General features: G+C 47.3%; 1 protein-coding gene across 1 annotated transcript; it reads right to left on the bottom strand.

Moving 5' to 3' along the window:
- Positions 1 to 661: 661 nt before the first annotated feature.
- On the bottom strand, positions 662 to 4,910 carry Mad2l1bp (MAD2L1 binding protein). The gene is made up of 3 exons (XM_032900647.1): positions 4,825 to 4,910; positions 4,179 to 4,444; positions 662 to 1,551 (listed from the first exon to the last, which is right to left on the bottom strand). Exons 1-3 carry the CDS (start codon positions 4,877 to 4,879, stop codon positions 1,039 to 1,041), a joined length of 834 nt encoding a protein of 277 aa, XP_032756538.1. The 5' UTR covers positions 4,880 to 4,910; the 3' UTR covers positions 662 to 1,038.
- Positions 4,911 to 12,097: the final 7,187 nt, after the last annotated feature.

Below are 12,097 nucleotides of genomic sequence, written 5' to 3'. Positions count from 1 at the left end.
TTTTTTTAGCGAACTCTTTGTCCTCTGAGATTTGTTTCTCAGATCTGAAGAGCAGAATTGATCACAGAACCACTGAAACTTCACAACAGCTGGGAGAGGCTGCAGGGCCTTGCAGGCCTCGGCTTCTGGTGCTGGGAGTGTGGCACACGCTAGGCCAATCAATGGTGACTTTAGAGCCTGGATATGGCCACAGCATTTGGTCCTGACTGACCACAATGGTTAGGACTCCTGCTCACCATGTTTTGAGTAGGGCTGTGGCTCCAGCTCTCTGAGCTAGAACCATCTTTGGCCAGGTAGGGGGCTTGTGACTCCAGGCAGGCTTTCCTGTGCGCTACCCCCATTGCTCCTCCCCACATACCTGCTGCTTAGAGTATACCACCGAGCAGGCAGTTCTCCAAGACCCTGAGCCCTCCCAGTGAGTGGTCCTTTAACAGAATTTTTACCTGCAGCAAAAGTGACCTCTGCTTTGAACACACAGAAAGTCTGGATTCCAATTCCAGGACCAAGTAAACCAGGTAGGAAGCTTATGCCGAGGACCCCAGCATTCAGGAAGTAGAGGAAAGAGAAGCAGAGGGTCAAGGTTATCCTCTCCTACACAAGAGGCCTCAAAAAGAAGCAAGATAGCAGCAGCAGCAACAATCTTTGAGCCTCAAGGCCAAAGTCTAAATCAAAAGCGTTAAAAAATTTTAATACTGATCTATTCATCTCATCATTCAAATTCATGAGTCACACCCATATTATGATTCTGGTACCAGTTCTGAAAACGCACAGCATAAAGCGGAGAAAGACCATGTCCATTAGAGGATCTACCCACACAGCCTTGCTTTCTACTCCCAAACAGAACCACCTGGCACAGGGGCTTCTGGGAGTCAATCATCAATTCGAGGGCTTTGCTTGATGACGATTCTCACAGTCAGAACCACACACCAGGAAATCTGGGGAGAGGCACACAGCCAGGACAGAGCCTTCCTCCCTCAGCGGAGAGATCAGTGCCTTGGCACGAGATGGGGAGAGGATTCAGCCAATGTCCTTATACGTTCACTCATGGAAACCTTTAAGTGTCACTGGTGCCTGGAACCAAATGTAATCCTCGGAAGCCATGGCTGGGACGGAAGGTCTGCCACAGGACAGTGTCACGGTGAGTTTGTGACCCCGGCTGGGCACCCGGTAGTTTAATTTGGGTCGAAACCAATCTTCTCCACAGTCACGGTGGCCCTGTACCATGACAATGGTACCCATGAGTGGGGGAGCCTGCAGCTCACTAAATGCATCCGCCAAGAAGATGGCTCTGAAGAGATGACGCAAGCACGCTGCTGTGTTCAGGCCCTGGTCCACACTGAACGGGGCCAGCCTGGACAGGTCGAGTTCATAGAATTCTTTGGGGCTGAGGGCATTGCCTCCAAGAAGGATCAACACTTGTGGCACTAGTGTTCGGGCAAAGAAGTCTCGTAGGTGACTGAGGACACTCTCCAGTTCCACCAGAGCCTGTTGACACTTCCTGTTGCTCGCCTCAGTGGCGAGCCGAGGTTTCTTCCTTGCTGTGTCCTCTGCCTGTAAAGAAAAAGAACGATGGACCCAAAGAACATGGTAGACAGGAGTGGGTGGCCTTTGAAGGAACGTCATGGATATGTGCAGAAAAACTGACCAATCGAACTGCTGATTCGGATTTCCTGAGACAGCATTAAGTTAATGAAAATCTAATAACCACTGTACAAACTATGATTCTCCTAAGCCTTTGAATAGCAAAGACGGTATTGAAAGCTGGAGGCCACTAAAATATAAGAGACTAGTCAGAGGGCAGTGAGAGGGCTCAGCAAGTTTAGGGGCTTGCGGCACAAGCCTGGCAACCTGAATCTGATCCCCAGAACTCAAGTAAAGACAGGAAAGAATGACTCCACAAAATTATCCTTTGACCACCACGTGCACACTGTGGCACATATACACAAACGTTTGTGTGCATGCATGGGTGTGCGCATGCACTCACAAAGCAATATAAAATGAAGAAGCAATTTTGTCGTTGTTGTTGTTGTACTGGGAGTGTAAAAGAATTTTTTGGTTTAATAACTGAACATGACGATTACAGCACATGGTTATTAAGTCTGGTGAGATGGGGTTGGGGATTTAGCTCAGTGGTAGAGCGCTTGCCTAGCAAGCGCAGGGCCCTGGGTTCGGTCCTCAGCTCTGAAAAAAAAAAAAAAAAGTCTGGAGAGATGGTTCGGTAAAAGCATTTGTTCTGCAAACACAAAGATCTGAGTTCAAATCCTCAAGACCCCGTCACATCCAGCACTGTGTGGCGGAGACATCCCGAGAGCTTGTTGGCCAGCCAGCCTAAGTGTTGAGCTTCTGATTCAGTGAGACCCTGTCTCAGGCAATGAGGTGGAAAACAGTACCTAGCACCACCACCACCCCTGCACCCATGAATGCACGCACCCACGAATGCACAAACCCACTCACTCAATTACACACAGTTATTAGTACCTGCTCCCTCCTAAAATACTGTGTACAGAAATTCAGTAAGGGAAGGAGGAAATAATACAGGATATAGGCCAGAAGGCAAGAAGCTTGAGAAGAGTCCACACTGCAGAACCCTAGGCAATAGAGACATTGCAGAAGGCATAGGGGCAGTACTGAACACAAACCTGTGTGAGGAATTCTCAAGGGACAGTTTCTCTCTCTCTCTCTCTCTCTCTCTCTCTCTCTCTCTCTCTCCCCCTTGTTAAGACAGGGTCTCCCGGGGTTGGGGATTTAGCTCAGTGGTAGAGCGCTTGCCTAGCAAGTGCAAAGCCCTGGGTTTGATCCCCAGCTCTGGAAAAAAAAAAAAAAAAAAAAAAAGACAGGATCTCCCTGTGTACCTCAGCTGTCCTGGAATTGCCAGTGAAGACCAGGATGGTCTAGAACTCAGAGAGAGGTCTGTCTGCCTGCCTCTCTCTCGACTGCTGGGGTTAGAGCACCATACCTGGCCCTCGGTGAGTTCTCCAAGGAGATCTCCTTATGGTATAATTACCTCCTAAGGCTCAGGCATCAGACAACGGTTTATTCTATTTACCAGATAGTAAAACGTTCCAACATAAAACAACCAACCACGAAAGCCGAAAGACACAAAGGAAAAGGCTTGTGGGAGACACTTGGAGGAGCAAGAGGAAAGTGGGAAGGATCCTTAAAAAAAAAGAATTTCATGGTCCTGAAGGGCATGATAGCTATAATCCCAGCCCCAGGGCTGAGGTGGGAGGAATACTGAAATTCATAAGCCAATCGGACCAGGAGATGGCTCATGCACGCGGGAGGCAGAGGCAGGTGATCTGTCTCTGAGTTTGAGGCCAGCCTGGTTTATATAGAGTGAGCTCCAGGACAATGAAGGTGACACAAAAAAACCCTGTCTTAATAGAAGAAGGAGAAGGAGGAGAGTGAGAGGGAGGGAGAGGGGGAGGGGAGGGGACGGGAGGAGGGGAGGGGAGGGGGAGAAGAAGAGAAGAAGAAAGGAGAGAGGAGGAGGAAGGAAAGAAAGACGAAGAAAATCATTAGAATCTGAAACCTAGAAATCCTTCCAAAACACATTAAAACAAAACCAGAAAGAGAGGTAAAAATGTGGTAAGAAAAAGAACTTCAAATGTAAAGAGCTGGTTCAGGTCTGGGGATGTAGCTCAGTAACAAGGCATTGTAGCATGTGAGAGGCCTTGGAGAAGGGAGGGGAGAGGGAGAAGCTAGAGGGAGGGAGGTGGAGATATGGAGAAGGACGGGGAGAGGGAAAAAAGGAGGGAGGGAGGTTGGGAGAGAGGGAGAGAGAGACAAAAAGAGGCAGACGGAGACCATCAAGTCTCAGGAAAGGCCAGATGTGGTGAAGCACACCTGTAACCTCAGAAGTCACTGGGGAAGTTGAGGCAGCCAGCTTTCAGAGACCAGCCTAAACTACATAGTGAAATCCTATTTCCGATAAAAAATTAATTAAAGAACAAATCCATAATATCCGTATACACCACAGAATAGGAAGAGTCTCAGAAAAAGAACAAGAGAAAAAAGTGAGAGACCCAGAGACCCAAGTGCGGAGAAAATGAGGCAAGGAAGCCTTTGCAAAAGCCTAGACTTCCACGGAGGCTGAGACGTCTTACGTCACTTTTCTACTTGCCCACCATCTAAGGGCCCCAAAGTCTTCCTAATTTTCTCAGGAAGCCTGTACATACCTGGGGAGAAGATTTCCGGTAGAAGTGCTTCAGCTGTTCATAGGGCAAAGGGAGCTGTTGGCGTTGGTACATGATATGCTTTAGAAGTTCACAAGTGAACTGGCAGCAGCCTTCCTGGCTCACGGGTCCAGGAAACACCACCGGCACCAGGTCTCTTGGGCAAAAGGGCTCCACAGAATTGGAAGGTTCCTGGGCTGGCGGGATGACGGTCTCAAGATCTACCCCGGGTGCACGAGTTTCTTCCGGCTTCTCAGTCCAATCCAAATCTAGTCCATAAATGAAAAAGGTAAAGAAAGGAGGGGCGATGTCAAAATAAGCGTTAGGTTTCTTGTTCCCAGGGGCTCAATCAGCAGACACTCCCATAAGTGACAGGAAACCTGATCCGGGCTGGGGGCGATTTAAATGACATCAGGGCCAGAAGAGGGACTTTAGGGAGGCTTTGCTACGAGTTGGGGCCAGGACACCCAAAAGAACAGAACAGAAGAAAAATTCCACCCAGGGCAACTCGCAGAGACAGGGAGGACTGGGACACCGGGAACCACTGGGATAGGAAGGAACGACGGAGGAAATGTCAACCACTAAATGTCTCTGGGGAGGTAGCAGCAGGGAAGAAGCGAGCCCCCAAGTTATGGATCCCACGCCTTACTTGGGGCAGCAGCAGGGGACAGCTCCGACCTATCCTCCTGCCCGGATGCGGCCATCGTGACTGCCAGCTTAGTAGTCCTGCAGTTAAAATAGACGCCGCGCAAAGGATCATGGGAAGCTTAAGCTCCACTTCCGGCTCCTAGCAGCCGGAAGGGACTCAGCACGGCCGCTGAATGGTGAAGCTTGGACTGAGAAGACTTGAGCCACACCCAGGCCAGGGAGCGCTTGGCTCATCCCTCTAGGGCTGGGTCTGCCTTTCTAAGGACGCATCCATTCACTCCAGTTCCCTGTACACCTCACTCTCCCGGCGTCTGCTTCATTCCAGGGCCCTGTCCTAGGTGCTGGAGACGCAGCCGCTGTCAAGCCACTCTCCAGCCCTGTTCTTAAGAGGTTCATGCCTGGCCTGGGGCACCTGATCCAAAGCGGGTAGGGCGGGGTTAGGTGCCCGAAAGGGTGGTTCCCGGAATGTATGTTCTGTGACTGTAACTAGGTAAAAAGGATAACCCTAATGAGATCTTGAGAGATACACTCTCTTTTCAAAGACTCAAAGAAATTTATACTGAGAATGCTAGGCTGACTCCGTGGCAGGATTCAAATAGGCAGTTCAGGAGAGTATGCCTAAGAACCGGGCAGGTTCAAACAAGTCAGTTACTAGGGGGAAAAAAAAATCCCCGACTTAAGGCAGCTGGTCAAAATTGCCCTGCCATCAGAAGCTGCCCGGCCACCTAGTCAGCAGCAGTTTCCAGACTTCTTAGCAACAGGTTCCACACTTCCCCAGCAATAGTTTCCAGACCCCCAGACCCTAGCCCCAGCCCCAGCAATGGTTCAGGAATGTCCTTAGAGATAGAGCTGAGATTAAGTAAGCAAGATAGAGGTCACTTACCCCTCCCCGGAATTCCCCTAAGGTGATCCAGCCTGTGAGCTCCCTTTGGATCTTTCTCTCAGTAATGGGGGACCCCAGCAGAATAAAACCCACTTTGTGTTTACATACTATTTGAGGCCAGGGTATAATTCTTCGGCGAATCATGGACCCTTACAATACTATAAAGAGTTAAGGTTTTTAGAAGGGCAGTGGTGGTGCACACCTTTAGTCCCAGCACTCAGGAGGAGGCAGAGGCAGGCAGATCTCTGAGCTGAGTTCGAGGCCTGCCTGAATCATTAAGGTGGGAGTAGATAAACAGAATCAAGGTCATGACAGGACTTCCCAAGTGATGAAGTTTGAACTTGATCTCATGTAGGGGGATGGGTAAACTTTTTCAAAGTAAGGAATCCTGAGAGATACTACAGAGATAAAGAAGCTTGCTGCCAAGCTTAATGCCTCACAGCCATCTGTAATGGGATCTGATGCCCTCTTCTGGTTGTGTCTGAAGATAGCTAGAGTGTACTCGTATACCTAAAATAAAACTTAAAATGTTATGGCTGGTCGTGGTGGCACACACCGTTAATCCCAGCACTGGGGAGGCAGAGGCAGATGGATCTAGAGTTTGAGGCCAGCCTGGTCTATAGAGTGAGTGCCAAGATAGCCAGGGCTATACCGAGAATTCCTGTGTCAAAAGTGGGGTAGTATACAAGTCAAACGTGATGATAATGAATCAAAGACGCTCATTTTAAACTTCGCTATCGACATGGCTAGGGATACGGGTTGAGCTTAGAGAGTACATGAATCCTGGATTTGATTACCATCATTACAAAAAGTGCAACCCGGTCCAACCCAAGCGACTAACGAACACGTAAATGGGTTCCTAAAACATTCTTTGACATATATACACTTTTATCACTTACTAAGGACAAAATCAAATCTGCACACTAAGAAGATAGATGACTTGTTTCTCTTGTAGGAAGATATACTGACTTGATATTTACTCCCAAAAAACAAAACACTAAGCCTTTGTTTTCTATTTTTTTTTTTTTTTGGTTCTTTTTTTCAGAGCTGGGGACCGAACCCAGGGCCTTGAGCTTCCTAGGCAAGCGCTCTACCACTGAGCTAAATCCCCAACCCCAGCCTTTGTTTTCTATTACTAAACCATTATGTTTCTATAAGAATATGTTTGTGTGTACCATAAAACACTACAATTTATAACATACAATAGTCAGACAAGTGTAGTTTTTAGGGGGAAGGATTTGTTTATTGAGAGAGAATTTCACATAACACAGGCTTGCCTCAAGCTTGCGATGTTGTTCAGGCTGGCCCTGATCTCCACAACCTTCCTACTCAGCCTCCCAAAGTCTGGGATTATAGTTTTGAAGACCTATGCTTGGCTGTATATATTTATTCATTTTCTTTATTTGGAGACTGGATTTCATTTAGCCCAGGCTAGCCTTGAACTCCGTGTATAATCAAGATTGATCTGGAACCCCTCCACCCTCCATCCTGTATCTCCAAAGTGCTGGACTCCTAGGCTTGCACCACTACGATTTGTTTACACAGTGCTGGAGATTGATTGATCCCCAGACTTCATGCAGGATAGGCAAGCCCTCTACCAACTCAGACACATTCTCAGCTTGTCCGCCCCTCAGCCTCTAAGTGCTGACACTTCAGGGGTGCATCACTGGGCCTGGCTATCTGAGGTATTTCGAGGCAATATTTGCTGGCACCAAATGATATTATGGCTATAGCACAAGCAATGCAAAAATGTAATGTTATGGCTGGAGAGGTTGGAGCTCCCCTTTAATGCCTAGGGAGGCAGAGACAAGAGGGTCCCTGTGAGCTCAAAGCTAGCTTGGTCCACTTAGCCAGCTCCAGGACAGACAGGGCTACGTAAAGAGACAAGCGTTTTTGGAGCAGGCTGGAGAGATGTCTCAACAGTTAGAGCACTGCTTGTTCTTCCAGAGGACCCCGGTTCTAGTCCCAGCACGCACATGAGACAGATCACAGAGACTCTGAGTCTCTCTTCTGGTCTCCACAGACACCTGCACCAACATGCACACATCCACACACGCGTCTGTAATTAAAAGTAAAATCTTCTGTTTGCTTTTGTTTTTTGAGACAGGGTTTCTCTGTGTAGCCCTGGCTGTCCTGGAACTTGCTCTGTAAACCAGGCAGGCCTTGAATTCAGAGATCTTCCTGCCTCTGCCTCCTGAGTGCTGGGATCAAAGGTGTGTACCCCTGCCTCCTAGCTAAAAATAAAATCTTAAAAAAAAGTTTTTTGGGATGTTCTATGTTCAGAACCAAGGATGCCATGAAGTCACACGATGCAGGACAAAGCTGTGCTTCCAGATGTGCTGCAGCTTGATTCTGACTTCATTCTTTGTTATTGGACTTTCAGAATAGTTTTTTAACTATTGTCAAAAATTTCACAACCCTATGTTCACTCACATGACTCCTTTTAGAGGTTACAACGTGTATTCTTATTTATTTTATGCAAATGAATACACTGTCGCTGTCTTCAGACACACCAGAAGAGGGCATCAGATCCTATTACAGATGGTTGGGAGCCACCATCTGGTTGCTTGGAATTGAACTCAGGACCTCTGGAAGAGCAGCCAGTGCTCTTAACCGCTGAGCCAGCTCTCCAGCCCCAAAATGTGTATTCAAAGAAGCTTGAACTTGGGTTCATCCCAGTAGGTGGTGAGAAATTTAAGTGAACCCTAGAGATATTTAGAAAGATGTCCATCCAGTGGAGGTGGTGGCACAGGCCTTTAATCCCAGCATTGAGGAGGCAGAGACAGGTGGATCTCTGAGCTCAAGGCCAGCCTGGTCTACAAAACTAATTCCAAGACAGTCAGAGCTACACAGTGAAACCCTGTCTTGGAACAACAAAAACAAACAAAAGACATATCTCATGGATATAATTTATTGTAGTGTGGGTTTGAGGGGGAGAAGGAATAGAAAGTTGCCATCAAGAAGACAAGCAGGGGGGCTGGAGAGATGGCTCAGTGGTTAAGAGCACTGACTGCTCTTCCAAAGGTCCTGAGTTCAAATCCCAGCACCCACATGGTGGCTCACAACCATCTGTAATGAGATCTGGGGTCATCTTCTGGCCTGCAGGCTCACACACAGACAGAAAGCTGTATGGTGATAATAAAATAAATAATAATAATAAAAAAAAGAAGACAAGCAGGGGGGCTGGAGAGATGGCTCAGCAGTTAAGAGCACTGACCGCTCCTCCAGAGGTCCTGAGTTCAAATCCCAGCAGCCACACGGTGGCTCACAACCATCTGTAATGGGATCTGATGCCCTCTTCTGGTGTGTCTAAGATAGGTACAGTGTACTTATATATAATAAACAAATAAATCTTATAAGGAAAAAAAAGACAAGCAGAGCTGGGCAGTGGCCAGCCCTTAGGAGGCAGAAACAGTGGGGGTGGAGGTGCTAAGGCAAGGCTGTAATACATACGGAGATCCTGTCTTATGTGGGTTTCAGGGATCAGCTCACAGTCCCCAGAGTTTCAGAAGGGAAGGAAGGAAGGAAGGAAAGAAGAAAAAGGAAAGAAGAAAGAAAAAGACAGAAAGAAAAAAGGAAAAACAGAAAGAGAGGGAAAGGCAATCAGGTTTCTGACTTTAGTGCTGTCTGAGGGTTTTCCTGCTGTGAACAGACACCATGACCAAGGCAGCTCTTATAAGGACAACATTTAATTGGTTCGGTCTATTTTCATCAAGTCAGGAAGCAGGCAAGCATGATGTAAGAAGAGCTGAGAGTTCTACATCTTCATCTGAAGGCTGCTAGTAGAACACTGGTTCCAGACAGCTAGGATGAGGGTCTTAAAGCTCACACCCACAGTGACACACCTACTCCAACAGGGTCACACCTCCTAATGGTGCCACTCCCTGGGCTGAGCAGATACAAACCGCCACAAGTACCCATAGGATTGGCTGTATCAGCCAAGGATTGACAAAGTATGAGATGTAGGCATATGGGGAAGTAAGGAGGAAAGACAAGTTCAGCTTCTCATGGGGAGCGTTTACTGTTTCTTGGATCTATTAGGAGTACTATTTAGAATAGAGGCAGCTGTAAAGGACTCGTAGGTATGGACGGGGATTAGATGGCCTAGGGAGGGTATACAAAACAGTGGGCTGGACCCTGAAGACATTAGTGTTTGTGGATTCATGGGAGAGCGAACCAGTGGAGGCTACCGAGGAAGTCTGAGACAAGTATGTAGAAAGAGAGACAAGAGCCAGGTCATAGAGATCAAGACTAGAGTGTGTTTCAGGAAGTAGGGACCATAGGTCAAGACATACTGTAACAGGACAATTAATTCCATGGTCAGTGACTGGAGAGGTGGTTCACTAGTTAAGAGTAAATACTGCTCGGGGTTGGGGATTTAGCTCAGTGGTAGAGCGCTTGCCTAGCAAGTGCAAGGCCCTGGGTTCGGTCCCCAGCTCCAAAAAAAGAAAAAAAAAGAAAAGAGTACATACTGCTCATGGTTCGATTCCCACCACCCATTCCCAGTGGCTCACAATCAGCCCCCAGGGGATTGGGCATGCTCTGTTAGCCTCTGAGGACACTGTACTCATGTGCACAACCCGTCCTCATACATATGCAACTAAAAGTACTGTGAAGCTAGGCACAGTGTCATGCATCATTAATGCCAGCAGTTGGGATGCAGAAGTAGCCAGAGCTCTGAGTTTGAGGCCAGCCTGGTCTACAGATCAAGTTCCAGGACAGCCAGGGCCACATAAAGAACCTTATCTCTAAAAATCAAAGGGGGAAAAATAGTGTAGTGTTGAACTAGAGTGGTTCAATGCTTGCCTGGAACGCATGAGAGTCTTGGTCCAAGCACTGTGTGGGAAATTGACACTACAATAAAAAAAATTAAAAGTTAAAAACCCAGAACGGGTTGCTATATATGTAAACCTTAATATATGACAGCGGCAGCTTTTCCAAGTAAATAACACAAGACAAACCCAGGTCTGACGGTGAAGGCCTGTAATCCCAGCTAGCTGGAAGGCTGAGGCAGGTGGATCACAAGTTCAAGGCCAACATGGATAACTTAGCAAGACTCTGTCTCAAAAAGTATAGAACAGGGCAGGAGATATGGGTGTACAGAAGAATGCCTGAGAAACAGAAAGAGGGAAGAGTTTATAATAAACTTAGTGGGCTGGAGAGATGGCTCAGAGGTTAAGAGCACTGACTGGGGGTTGGGGATTTAGCTCAGCGGTAGAGCGCTTGCCTAGGAAGCGCAAGGCCCTGGGTTGGTCCCCAGCTCAAAAAAAAAAGAACCAAAAAAAAAAAAAAAAAAAAAGAGTACTGACTGCTCTTCCAGAGGTCCTGAGTTCAAATCCCGACAACCACATGGTGGCTCACAACCATCTGTAATGGAATCTGATGCCCTCTTCTGGTGTGTCTGACGACAGCTACAGTGTACTCATATACATAGAATGAATAAATGATTTTTTTTTTTTTGGTTCTTTTTTTCGGAGCTGGGGACCGAACCCAGGGCCTTGCGCTTCCTAGGTAAGCGCTCTACCACTGAGCTAAATCCCCAGCCCCATGATTTTTTTAAAAAAGAAATAAACTTAGTGTTTATCACACACTACAAAAGGACATGTTTCGAGTGGATTGAAGTTAAGTGTGAAATACATCTGAAAATCAGCTGGGCGCTGGTGGTGCACACCTTTAATCCCAGCACCCAGGATGCAGGGGCAGGCGGATCTCTGAGTTTGAGGTCAGCCCGGTCTACAGAGTGAGTTCCAGGACAGCCTGGGCTACACAGAGAAACCCTATCACAAACAAACGCCAAACCCACCTGAAAATCACTGCAGGAAGCTAGCAGAACAGCCCAGTGGGAGAGTCTGTGCATGTCGAGCATGGAGGCTCTGGGATCAGTTGTTCGGTGTAAATAAAACAAAACGAAACAAAACCAAACCAAAAATCAGGGTCAGGAAGATGGCTTAGAGGGTAAAGGCATTTGCTGCCAAGTCTGGTGACCCAAATTCAAGCCAGGATAAATTATAAATTTCTGCACACTACCCTCTGACCTCCACAAGTACATCATAGTGCACACACATGCACATAGATTAATTGTAATATATATATATATATATATATTTCAAACTACGTGTATGTCTGCAATTGGAATTGTGGGCCTAAGTGTGGTGTTCTCGGAGGGCAGAAGAGGGTGCCGATTTCCCTGGAGCTGGAATTACAAGCAATGAAAAGTCACCCAACCTAGGTGCTGGGATCTGAACTCAGGGCCTCTGGAAGAGCAGCAAGAGCTCTTAACCACTGAGCCATCTCGCTATCCCCAAGCATAAAAATTCTCAAAATCTCCTCAAAAAAAAAAAAAATACTGGGTAATAGTGAGGTTGGCTTAAGGATGGCAGGCAGCCAAGAA

The sequence above is a fragment of the Rattus rattus genome, chromosome 4 (genome assembly GCF_011064425.1).
Source record: "Rattus rattus isolate New Zealand chromosome 4, Rrattus_CSIRO_v1, whole genome shotgun sequence".
Classification (NCBI taxonomy): Eukaryota; Metazoa; Chordata; class Mammalia; order Rodentia; family Muridae; genus Rattus; species Rattus rattus.
This window is presented reverse-complemented; position numbering and strand designations above follow the sequence as displayed.

Coding starts and splice junctions, on each gene's coding strand:
- Mad2l1bp (XM_032900647.1), bottom strand. CDS start 4,879: ATGGCCGCATCCGGGCAGGAGGATAGGTCGGAGCTGTCCCCTGCTGCT. Junction 4,445..4,824: donor GTCCCCTGCTGCTGCCCCAA/GTAAGGCGTGGG, acceptor TTTATGGACTAG/ATTTGGATTGGACTGAGAAG. Junction 1,552..4,178: donor ACCGGAAATCTTCTCCCCAG/GTATGTACAGGC, acceptor TTTTCTTTACAG/GCAGAGGACACAGCAAGGAA.